Source organism: Geotrypetes seraphini, chromosome 9 (genome assembly GCF_902459505.1).
Source record: "Geotrypetes seraphini chromosome 9, aGeoSer1.1, whole genome shotgun sequence".
Classification (NCBI taxonomy): domain Eukaryota; kingdom Metazoa; phylum Chordata; class Amphibia; order Gymnophiona; family Dermophiidae; genus Geotrypetes; species Geotrypetes seraphini.
This window is the reverse complement of record NC_047092.1, coordinates 175,911,265-175,924,464: the sequence shown is the minus strand read 5'-3', so window position 1 is coordinate 175,924,464 and position 13,200 is coordinate 175,911,265. Positions and strand designations below refer to the sequence as shown.

Genomic DNA, 13,200 nt, shown 5'->3' with positions numbered 1-13,200 from the left:
TTTATCAGCCCCGTGACAGGGAATATCAAAGACCTATTAAACACGCACGTTGCCTATACTGTCCCTTCTTCAGCCTCCAGAGAGTATTTTAGGGGGTTATTTTAGATCGATCCTTATCTTTTAAGGCCCATACAGATTCTCTGGTTAAGAGATGTTTTATTGTCCTCTGGAAACTGCATACTAATAGGAAATATTTTGATTTTATATCATTTAAATTTCTGGTCCAATCTTCAATCCTTTCAATATTGGATTATTGTAATGTTATTTATCTTGGATCATATAAAATAACCACTAGTTGATTAAAAATCATTCAAAATAAAGCTATTCATTTGATCTTTAATCTGAAAAAACACGATCATATTAGTGTATACAGTGGTACCTTGGATTACGAGCATAATCCGTTCCAGGAGCATGCTCGTAATCCAAAATGCTCGTATATCAAAGCAAGCTTCCCCATAGGAAGTAAGGGAAACTTGCTTTGATATGTTTCCACCCCCCACCTTCCCCCCCCCGAGGCCAGCAGCGCTGCTCCCCCCCCCCACGAGAACCGGCATTGCTCCCCCTGAAGGCCCCCCCGTGAACCGGCACCCTCCCCCCCGTGAACCGGCACCCCCCCTGCCGCCATTGGGCACCCCCCCCGCCGTGACCTGATGTCCCCCCAACCCACCCGAACCCTCTTCTTACTTTTCTGTAGCCTCCGCAGCGGCACCAGCATGTCCTGTGCGTGATGCCGGTGCCTGAAGATTTGCTTCCTGTGCTGGGCCTTGAGAGTTCACGTTTGACGTGAGCGTTCACGTTCGACGTGAACTCTCAGGCCTTGCACAGGAAGCAGATCTTCAGGCACCGGCACCAAGCACAGGACATGCTGATGCTGGTGCCGCTGTGGAGGCTACAGAAAAGTAAGAAGAGGGTTCGGGTGGGTTGGGGGGACCTCAGGTCGCGGCGGGGGGTGCCCGATGGCGGCGGGGGGGTGCCAGATCGCGGGGAGGTGGGTGCCAGTTCGCAGGGGGGGGCGCTCGCAAATCGAAGCGCGCTCGGTTTCCGAGGCGCCGATTTTGCGAATGTTTTGCTCGTCTTGCAAAACACTCGCAAACCGGTGCACTCGTAAACCGAGGTACCACTGTATTATCAAAAGCTTCACTGGCTTCCGTTTGAGGCTAGAGTGTTATTTAAATTTGGATGCATTTGTTTTAAAGTTTTATTTGGTTTAGCACCGGCTTACCTCATTTCTCATTTTAGTTTTTTTGTTTTTAAGAAAAATATCCGTAGGTCGGGTTGGTTTTATTTTCCTTCAGCAAATGCACGTCGTTACAAAAGATTTTTGGATAGGACCTTAGCATTCCAAGCAGGATTAATGAATTCATGTTTGAATCTTCTCGTTTCTCCATTTCTTACTATCAATTTCGAAAAGATCTTAAAACCCACTTATTTAAACAATATAATATACATTATTGATTTTCATATTATCATGTAGTTATAATGTACTTTTAGGGCTCCTTTTACTAAGGTGCACTAGCGTTTTTAGCGCACGCAGGAAATTACCGCGTGCTACGCTTCTAGAACTAACGCCAGCTCAATGCGGGGCAATGTAGCGCGTGCTATTCCTCGCGTTAAAGCCCTAATGCGGCTTAGTAAAAGCAGCCCTTAATCTTCTTATCTGTACTTAGTTTAGTTTATATTGTGTTTTTTTATTCATTAGTTTTAATGCTTGTATTAGTTGCTTAGAATTTTATTATGTATGATGTTATTATTATATTGTATGCTGAGTTCCTAATTGTGTAAACCACTATGAACTGCTAGTTAGGTGGTATATAAAAAAAATTAATTATTATTATTATCTCAACTTTTCATCTAAAGCCGGTCACTTTCATGCTATTACTTGTAAGAAACTTGTTTCAAAGTTTGGTAAGAACACTGCTGCCAGCTATTGAAACTGTGGTTTTACTGACAGTCTGCCAGAGTTTTTCTTCTGCTGACAAGCTACCATTTTTATGGATATTTCGTAGGGCTGTTAAGTAAGCCAGTACTCACTTCTTTATCCATTGGGACATAGATTTCAGCTTCTAAGTAAGGTAGATGCCTGGACAGACTCCAGTCTTCAGAATCAAGGCAGTGATTCCTAAACTTGATCCTGGAGGCACCCAGTCAGTCAGGTTTTCAAAATATCCACAATTAGGGCACATGAGGAGGGCGATGAAAATGATAGGAGGGCGACGAAAATGATAGGAGGCTTGCACCAGAAGACGTATGAGGAGAGACTGGAAGCCCTGAATATGTCTACCCTAGAGGAAAGGAGAGATAGGGGAGATATGATTCAGACGTTCAAATACTTGAAGGGTATTAACGTAGAACAAAATATTTTCCAGAGAAAGGAAAATGGTAAAACCAGAGGACATAATTTGAGGTTGAGGGGTGGTAGATTCAGGGGCAATGTTAGGAAATTATACTTTACGGAGAGGGTAGTGGATGCCTGGAATGCGCTCCCGAGAGAGGTGGTGGAGAGGAAAACGGTGACTGAGTTCAAAGCATGGGATGAACACAGAGGATTTAGGATCAGAAAATAATATTAAATATTGAACTAAGGCCAGTACTGGGCAGACTTGCACGGTTTGTGTCTGTATATGGCCGTTTGGTGGAGGATGGGCTAGGGAGGGCTTCAATGGCTGGGAGGGTGTAGATGGGCTGGAGTAAGTCTTAATAGAGATTTCGGCAGTAGGAACCCAAGCACAGTACAGGGTAAAGCTTTGGATTCTTGCCCAAAAATAGCTAAGAAGAAAAAATTAAAAAATTTAAATTGAATCAGGTTGGGCAGATTGGATGGACCATTCGGGTCTTTATCTGCTGTCATCTACTATGTTACTATGTTACACACACACACACACACACACTCGTCTTATATTCAAGTCAACCTTTTTTGGGAGAAAGGGTACCTCGTCTTATACTCGTATCGACTTATATTCGAGTATATACGGTAAGTTCTTTTTACCGTAATATCTATTGCATAGTGTTCACTGCATTGAGAAAATGTGGGATTAGTGGATCATTCTCCTGGCCCAGGATTTATGGTTGTGATTTCTTTTTGTTTTTTTATGCTTAACCTACAAGTGTATAATATTTACAATGTTTACTGCAAATATTTCTTATCGATAGATATTTGCATTCCACCTTTTCCAGAATTAATTTGTTTAGAACAGAGAACTGCTACAGGAATCAGAATACCAAAATGAACTCATATCACAAAATGCAATGGTGGGTCTCCTGTAACAGAGACAGCCTGCACGTCCACGATTAGTCACTCATCAGCTGCTCATCTCATTCTGATGACATCAAAAGTGCTGTGATGTAAAAGTAACACTCGGTAGAAAACGACACAGTATTTAAAAGATAGAGAGGTCCTTTTACTAAACAGTGGTCAGTGCTAGTGTGTGCCTACTTCCGGTAGCGGTCCGCACCAGGCGTCATTTTGCTTGGGACACTGGTTGGTACCCCTCCTCCTCTCCGCTTCCCTTCCCACTCTTCCCCCTGCCGCACACGCCCCTTACCTTCCCTGGTACCTTTTTTAATTGTGACGCAAGCAGCCACCAACCTGCTGGCCGCATCAGCTTCAGTGTTCTCTCTGACGTTACTTCCGGGACCCACACCTAGGAAGTGAGCCAAGTAAAGGACAGTCAAGCCATTGTGACATCACTGATGAGGTTGGCTCTTAGGCATTGGTGGAATGAGGCTTTATGATGTCACAATACCAGCTCTGGTTATCAGAGGCTGAAGCTTTTCACATTATTTATTTATTCAATTTTCTATACCGTTCTTCCAGGGGAGCTCAGAACGGTTTACATGAATTTATTCAGGTACTCAAGCATTTTTCCCTGTCTGTCCTGGTGGGCTCACAATCTATATTTAATGCACCTGGGGCAACGGGGGGATTAATTGACTTGCCCAGGGTCAAAAGATTAGCATGGGATTTGAACCCACAACTTCAGGATATTAAGGCTGTAGCTCTAACCACTGTACCATGCAGACTATATATAATTTGGCTGTGTGTGCCCCCTAAATAGAAATGATAAGTGCTCCTTCGTTAATATTTTTGCAGGTCCCATGTAGTAATTGAAAAAATTTGCAATGGGCCTGCAAAAAGAAAACAGCCTTATTGTAGGGCCACGTTAAAAAAGGGTTTGGCATGCAAGAACATCCCATATTAAAATACATCAAGCCCATTTCTTAATGGGTTCCTTAGTCTTCAATTTGTGACATTTGTGGTAGTGTAACTGATATAGGATTCTTTGCTTCTGTATCTCATGTAGGGGGGAGGGGGTGTCTGAACAATCAAGATAATTCACAGGTTTCTGATCCCGAGAAGCTTACAATCTAAAATTCAAGCATTGGGAGCTTAAACGGTGTGCCGACAATCACGCAGTCAACAAAAGGTACAGGAGCAGAATTGGGATTTCCAGCTGTGCAACCATCTGCTCTAATTTGCATGGAGCAGGAGCAGTATATCAAGCAGATCTCAGGTTGAAGTTGACCATTACGAAAGGGTGGTAGGGCTTTTGTGCATTCCTAATTGGTACTGGGTGGCAGGATTGTTTGGCCACGTTCCTCGTTTCAAAGGAAACTGGTAGAAAGTGTGATTCCTGCTGTACACAGCCTTGAGTGAATCCCTTCAAAAAAGGCAATAAATAAATCCTAATCAATAAATATCCTATATTTGGATTTCCTGTAAGTCTTTTCTGTAGTTTTGCCTTGAGACTGGTTATGTCCAGGCACAGTAGGTATTTCCTCATCGACAGGGGGCTTATTTTCTCCGTTTGTATTTGACACAGTGGAATGGTACATGATTTGCCCACGATTACACGGAGATTTGAAAACCAGTCTCCTTGGGTTGCTCCTCTGCTCTTCAGTTGAGTCCTTCATGCCCTTCCAATGGGGACATTGCTAATTTTGTCCCCTCCTACACCTCCTCCTCACCCCCCCCAAAAAAAAAAATCACTCACAACATAGAAACATGATGGCAGATAAAGGCCAAATGGCCCATCCAGTCTGCCCATCTGCAGCATCTACTATTTCTTCCTCTCCCTATTGGCTAAGGCTCTTAACATTTGCATCTCCTCTCCCTACTGGCTAAGGCTCTTTACACCTGCATTGTGATGTCATAGAGCTTTATGGTTATGGAAACAGTAACATGATGGCAGATAAAGGCCAAATGGCCTATCCATAGCATCCACTATCTCCTCCTCTCCCTATTGGCTAAGGCTCTTAACATTTGCATCTCCTCTCCCTACTGGCTAAGGCTCTTTACACCTGCATTGTGATGTCATAGAGCTTTATGGTTATAGAAACATTGTTTCATAAGCATAGGGAGATATTAGAGTTAGACTCTGTGATGAAAATATCAACAGTATTTCCAATAAATCACAGCTCTTATAGTGGCTAATCACTTTACTTCTATAATCCTATGTCTTTATAGTAAAGTGCTCAGACCATATAACCTTTAATTAGATGATAAGACCTAACTGTGGTTATTATAGGGACCATCATTGCCTTTAATGTCTCTAACCCAACCCTCAGCTAGGAGCCCCTTCATCGATGTTCCTTTCTGGGCATTTGTTGCCGATACAAGTGACCCCTCCTGATGAAGAGCCGAAACTCGAGTCGGGGGGGCCATGGATTTTAATATGGTGATCTAAATTTACACAATTGCACTGTTGAACACTTTTAAGCACTGGCACTGGCACGTTTTGAAGCTGTGGTTATCGAATTCCCAACTCATCGGAGATTTCAGATGAGTTGTTTCATCATTATTTAGTAATTTATGGGTTGGGTTAGGGACAGTAAAGGCAATGATGGTCCCTATAATAACCACAGTTAGGTCTGATCATCTAATTAAAGGTTATATGGTCTGAGCACTTTACTATAAAGACATAGGATTATAGAAGTAAAGTGATTAGCCACTATAAGAGCTGTAATTTATTGGAAATACTATAGAAACATTGTAACATGATGGCAGATAAAGGCCAAATGGCCCATCCAGTCTGCCCATCCGCAGCATCCACTATCTCCTCCTCTCCCTATTGGCTAAGGCTCTTTACACCTGCATTGTGATGTCATAGAGCTTTATGGTTATAGAAACATGACAGCAGATAAAGGCCAAATGGCCCATCCAGTCTGCCCATCTGCAGTATACACTATCTCCACTTCTCCCTAAGAGATCCCATGTGCCTATACCATGCTTTCTTGAATTCAGACAGTCTTTGCCTCCACCACCTCTTCCGGGAGACTGTTCCACACATCTGCCACCGTTTCTGTAAAAAAAAGTATTTCCTTAGATTACTCTTAACTTCATCCAATGCATTCTCCTTCCAGAACTTCCTTTCAAATGAAGGAGACTCGCCTGGTGCACATTAGAAATGTAGAAAAGCGTTATACCCTTCAAGGGCCACCGAGACCATCCGATAAGCTTTAAATCAAGATCTGAGTGCTAGGAGATCTTTTTTTTACAACATAAAATCAAGGAAGAGTGATGACCAGAGCCAAAACAGTATAGACAGTGGCATGTTAGAAGACTATGGTAAAAATAACGAGGACCATCGTGGTCCAATCAATGTGTTACAGTGTTACTTTGTAACTTTCTGTACTCCCAGTAATTGCAATTTATGTTTCAGGGCTATTGCTTTCATAAGGAGAATCCTTTCAAAGAGTGGCCTGGAGCCTACGAGGAAGGCATGAAAAAACTGAAGGAGGGAGATCTGCCCATGGCAATATTGTATCTAGAAGCAGCCGTTCTGCATGATCCTGCTGACGCAGAGGTATATTTTTTTACATCCTTGCATTTCACTTTACTTAGCAGTTATTTTTAAAAAAAAAAAACAGATAGGTTGAACAGAACTGGGCAGTTTATTGGTCCTAAAAAATTGTTGTGGGTTTGTTTTTGGCTCGGCCAAAAATTAGACCATCTACCTTCCTCCATCCCATTGTCCACCGGCCCCCCATTACAGCTCGAGTTCTCAAGCAAAGTTCTGGGTGTCACCTTAGACTCTTCTCTATCCTTCAACGAACATCTCCAATCCCTGGTGAAGAAATGCTTCTTCAGCCTTCACATGCTAAGGAAAGTCAGACCCTATTTTCACCAAAAGCACTTTGCAGTCCTAGTACAATCCATCATCCTCTCCAGATTGGATTACTGCAATTCTATCTACCTCAGCCTAACCAAGAAAAGCCTCCACAGACTTCAGCGGATTCAGAACGCCGCAGCTAAGCTTGTTTTCGCGAAAAGCAAATTTGATCACGTCTCGCCACTCCCGTCTAAGCTCCATTGGCTCCCAGTAATCCCCAGGATCCACTTCAAATGTGCGTGTCTGGCCTACAAGATCCTACATGGCATCCTTCCTGCCGTTATCCCTCTATCCTGGAACTCCCCAACCCCTACTTCCTCCAGATCCTCCCAAATTTTTAAACTATCCTTCCCTTCCATAAAAGGTATTTCCCATGCAGGCAAACTTGGGTCATCCCTCCCCTTTAGAATCACTGAGATCTGGAATAACCTCACCTCCCCTCTCCGAACCTCAAGCTCCCTCCAACTCTTCCGCAAACACCTAAAAACCTGGCTATTCTCCAAACTGTAACACTTCCCCCCCTCTTAGGCCTCTCACCTTCCCCCTTTACACCTAACTCTTTAATCTCTCCACTGTAGTTCCTTTCTCATCTTTCTTCCTGTAAACCGTGCCGAGCTCCGCATTCGTGGAGATGGTGCGGTATATAAACCCAAGGTTTAGTTTAGTTTAGTTAGTTTAGTTTTTGGTGTTTTTGGTGATGTTGTTATAAAGAGAAAGTTTTGGCGGGTGCCAACCTTGCGTCTACAGAAACGTTGTGCCATATTTGTCCACAGAGAAGACAATCACAGCTCGAGTTGACTTAACAGAGAATAATTTAACCCAATCTGAATGCACCTAATCAGCACACCAGCCTCACTTCCCACAAGAACTACCATGTTTTCCCGAAAATAAGACAGTGTCATATTAATTTTGGGTCCATGAAAACACACTAGGGCTTACTTTTGGGGGATGTCTTCTTTTTTTCATGTACAACAATCATCTCTTCCTTCCTCTTCTCCACCCCAATTCTTCGTCTTTCCTTTCTCCTCCCCCCCCCCCATGTGCAGCATCTTTCCTCCCCTCACATCCATCCCTTTATGCAGCATCTTTCTATCCTTCCCTCCCATCCTCCTGTGCAGCAGAACCCCACAAACCCTCCCACTGTGAAAATGACATACCTCCGCTCCAAGGCCTCCTAAAGCAGCAGGGGTGGAAGTTGCTGAATTGAATCCGATTTTTTCAGCAAATCAGGCAGCACTTGTGACAAGGATGGAGTCAGGGAGTGTCGAGGACATTTAGGGGAGGGCTTCGGGGGTCAGTCTTAACTAGGATTTATTTTTGGGGTAGGGCTTATATTAGGAGCATCTTTAAAAATCATGCTAGGGCTTATTTTCGGGATAGGTCTTATTTTTGGGAAAACAGGGTAGGGTTTCTTAAAGATTTCACATTCTGGTCCTGCCACATGCCAAGCATACTTTAATTCCTAAGAGCTCTCATGGGACCAAATTCCCAAAGAAGTCTGGAACCCACAGGAACCAGAGTTAGAGGGTGTGCGACTGTGGCAGCTGGGCTGGGTTCCCATGCCACAACCCTGCCCAAAACTGAAGATGCCATAGTCTCAAGCATCTGCCTTGGACCCCCTGCATCTCTAACACTGGCCTTGACCCAAACAAGTTCTTCATCCAGATGTTAGTATTATTATTATTGATTGATTTGATATCCCAGAAACAAGACAGAAAGAAGATTGACTCATTTGAGCTTTGGTGTTGGAGAAGGAATTTAAGCATGCTGTGGACCGCCAAAAGAACTAAGAAGTCGATTCTGGAAGAGATCAAGCCAGCTATGTCACTAGAAGCCCAAATAATGAAGTTACAGCTGTCTTATTTTGATCACATTGTCAGAAGAGAAAGATCATTGGAGAAGGACATCATGTTTGGAAAGATTGAAGGAACCAGGCGAAGAGAGCGACCTGCAATCAGATGACACGTTTAAAACAACCCTGGGGATGACACTGGTGGACCTTACCAGACTAGCACAAAACTTTTTAGATCTGTAACTCATCAATTCGTTAGAACTCGAGCTGAGTCGATGGCTTCTAAAGGGAAAAAATTCTGCTTTTACCAGTCAAGGACCTAAGCGGTTTACATTAACTAAAGCAATTTAAAAAGTCAGAAATGTCAGCATCAGTATAGGAAAGTAAAAGCAATGGATGCTTTCCTCAGAAACAGAAATGTACCACAGTTCAAGTTGACAGACCATCCCACCTTGCATCCGATGGTAGAACAACAAAATGTAAATATTTGACAAAATGAAGAAAAGAAAAATGCTAAGGTAAGGCAAACAGAGAAATGGTTGGAAAGATAAACGTGAATTGGTGCAGTAATGAGAAAAAAAATTGCTCTTTGCCTTTAAAATGATGGCAATTTTGTCAAGTAATGAGGCTTAGTAAAGGGAAGAGATGGGGAGATTAAACAGCCGAATTGCAAAAACCATACTTGCTAAAGAAATATAAAAGACGGGACATAAGATATCAGAGGATTTATCAATTGAAACAATTTTTAATTGATGACATCATAGAAAACAGCAAAAGAACAACAATCAACATAATACAAAACTCGTCATCCATTTCCCCCCCCCCCTTCACCCCCTCCCAGATAAAACGAAACAAAAGGCAATGGACCAAAGCAAACCAAGGCCTTGCTATAACCAGAAAATACCCCAAAGACACCCTCAAAACAAACGAGAAAAAGGGATGTACACTTCTCCCTCGTCATTCGCGGGGGATACGGGCAGAGCCGGACCGCGAATGCCGAAAAACCGCAGTTATCCGGCTCTGACCCACCCCCACCTCCCTGCCGCCTTCCCGGCCTTACCTGGTGGTCTAGAGGGCTTTCGGGGCAGGAGCGATCTTCCTACGCTCCTGCCCCGTGCAGATTGCCATCAGGAAATGGCTGTAGGGAGTTCCCGACGTAGTCTTGAGAGACTATGGGAACTCCCAGCAGCCATTTCCTCATGGCGATCTGCACGGGGCAGGAGCGTAGGAAGATTGCTCCTGCCCCAAAAGCCCTCTAGACCACCAGGTAAGGCCGGGAAGGCGGCAGGGAGGAAAAAAAGATGGATTTGTTTTACATTAAGACTGTTTTGGGTTTTTTCCCCCCCCCCTCCCCAGAAAAAATCGTGATTATATGAAACCGCAAGTGCAGGAACCGCGAATGGGGAGGGGGAAGTGTATAACAGAGTCCCGGTCACCTGGGTGGCAGCAGTGAAAACCGACACAATTGGGTTAGCTACCACAGCTGAACCCTGCCCCCTCCCGCCCCCCCCCCACTCAACCATAGGAAGAGAAAAGGAAGATAGATTCTTATGAGTCCTGGAAACAGAAGATTGAATTCAATAAGTTCAAGTGTCGATGCTTGATACAGTCCTTGCTTGAATAAAAATTAGAAAGCAAATACCGAATATTCGGAGAATTCTTATTTATCGTGCAGCAAGTAAGCGACGTGGAAGAGGATCCCAGAGGTGGGCAACCACAGTCCGAGGTCCACAACCCAGCGAGATCGGTTTGTAGACAGTGGAAGCAGTACAAGCAAAAATCAATGTTAAGCATATTCATTCTGAAAATCTTGACAGCCCACTTGGGTTGTAGCCCTCGAGGACCGAGCTTGTCCACCCCTGGTTACAGAAGCAGTGAAGTTGCCCTGCCTGTATAGTGACTATCTGCCCTGTGCACTAGATGATAGATGCTGGACACACCCCTGAATTTAACATACAAGCATTGCATTTACTGCATGGTAGTTTTTGCATCTAACACATGGTAGATGCAAACACTTATCCTCAGATTAGAGAATGACACGAGGACAAATGTTTCCTTGCCCCTGCGGGAACTCATTTTCCCATCCCGGCGAGTTCTTTTCCGGTCCCTGCCCCATTCCTGCAAGCTCCGTCCTCATCTACACAAGCCTCAAACACTTTCAAATCACAAGTAGCAACATTCTGGAGCTCAGCTTGTGATGTCATAATGCCTCATTCCACCAATGCCTAAGCTCCGTCCTCATCTGCACAAGCCTCAAACACTTTCAAATCACAAGTAGCAACATTCTAGAGCTCAGCTTGTGATGTCATAATGCCTCATTCCACCAATGCCTAAGCTCCGTCCTCATCTGCACAAGCCTCAAACACTTTCAAATCACAAGTAGCAACATTCTAGAGCTCAGCTTGTGATGTCATAATGCTTCATTCCACCAATGCCTCAGCTCCGTCCACATCTGCACAAGCCTCAAACACTTTAAAATCATAAGTAGCCACATTCTAGAGCTCAGTTTGTGATGTCATAATGCCTCATTCCACCAATGCCTGAGCTCTGTCCTTATCTGCACAAGCCTCAAACCTTTTAAAATCATGAGTGTTCGAGGCTTGTGTAGTTAAGGCAGAGCTTACAGGAATGGGACAGGAACAGGAACAAAACTTGCGGGGACGGTGCGAGAAAATTGAGTTCCTGCAGGGACGGGGACAAATTTGTCCCCGTGTCATTCTCTACCTCAGATTCTACATATCGCACCCGGATTTGGACACCCTGACTCCTATCGTCCCCTCCTTTTGTGTCTCGACGCATAAATTTAGTTAATATTTTTGTTTTAGTTACTTTTTTACAATATTATAATTGACTTCCTACTGTTTTCCTCCTTGTGGCTGTCCTATTTTTATATTTATATGATTGTAAATTCCTCAGACATGTTATTGGTAGAGGGTATATAAAATAAATTTGAACATTGAACCTGTGACTAAATTAATTGACCTCTGAAAAATGTTATAGTCCTTCACCCATATCATTATTGCACTGGAAAGACACCGATCCATAGTTAACTATTCATACCAAATGATTTCAAATGAATAGCTGGTGCCTCTGGAGTCATAAAAAATGCAAAATTACTGCCTGGAATTTCAAAACTCATAAATTGTACTGACATTCTCTCCAGCTACTTAATTTGTTTTTTTATTTTTTTTTTTTTACGCAAGCGAGGGCCCCCTTTTAGCATCTACACAATCTTTTAAACATTGCAAAGATTCATTTTGGGGGGTCAGAACACCCCAAATACTCTAGGTACTGACGCTGAATTATCCCCTCATACCATCAATACGGCATCCTTACTTTTTCAGCAGTAGCTCAAAGATAATTACATATAGCAACAGCCAGTACTATAAATTCCTGTCCCCAAAGGATTATAATTTAAACCTGTGGCAAATGACTGGCTTGGTACCTTCTTTACCTTTCCCCATAAGACAGAATTACCATATTTTCACGCATAGAACGCGCGCGTTATACATGATTTTACAAACCGTGCATAACCATGCGCATTATACATGTGAGCGCGTTGTACAAATTTTTTTTTCATTCTGATCCGGCATTTCCCATGCGAACCGGCATCCTCCCCCCCCCCCCCCGCTCGCGTCACCCAACCCCTCCCCCGCGATCCTACATCCCCCCCAGCACCGCAAAGACAACTCTTACCCGATTGGGCACAGGTACCAGCACCAGTGCACAGCATGTGCCAGTGCCCGAAGATCCTCCCTCGTTGGGTTGGGCTGGGCTGGGCGGTGAGAGAGAGATCCTCCTTCTTCCTGTGCCGGGCTGGACTAGGCTTTGAGCATTTGCGCATGCTCAAAGCCTTCTGGTCTCGCTCTCGGAGACCAGAAGGCTTTGAGCATGCGCAAATGCTCAAAGCTTAGTCCAGCCCGGCACAGGAAGAAGGAGGATCTCTCTTGCACCGCCCAGCCCAGCCCAACCCAACGAGGGAGGATCTTCGGGCACTGGCACTGGCACGTGCTGTGCATTGGTGCTGGTACCGGTGCCGGTGCCCAATCGGGTAAGAGTTGTCTTTGCAGTGCTAGGGGGATGTAGGATCGCGGGAGGGGGGGGGCGACGCGAGCAGGGGGGGAGGATGCCGGTTCGCTGGGGGAATGCCGGATCATAGGGGGAGGGGGGTGACGCGAGCGGGGGGGAGGATGCCGGTTCAGAGTAGGCGGGAGGAGGTTTTTAGCATGCGCGGTATACGCGTGTGCGCGCTATATTAAAATTTTATTACATAAATTTCTGTTCCCTGCGCCCTATACC

The 13,200-nt window shown here is 44.3% G+C and overlaps 1 protein-coding gene across 1 annotated transcript in view; it reads left to right on the top strand.

The window, feature by feature from the left end:
- Nucleotides 1-13,200, top strand: part of PEX5L (peroxisomal biogenesis factor 5 like) — a 115,727-nt gene that overhangs the window by 82,956 nt on the left and 19,571 nt on the right. The window contains exon 8 of the mRNA XM_033958834.1: nucleotides 6,660-6,803. Coding sequence (XP_033814725.1) covers nucleotides 6,660-6,803 — 144 coding nt within the window. The remainder of the gene's footprint in view (nucleotides 1-6,659; nucleotides 6,804-13,200) is intronic.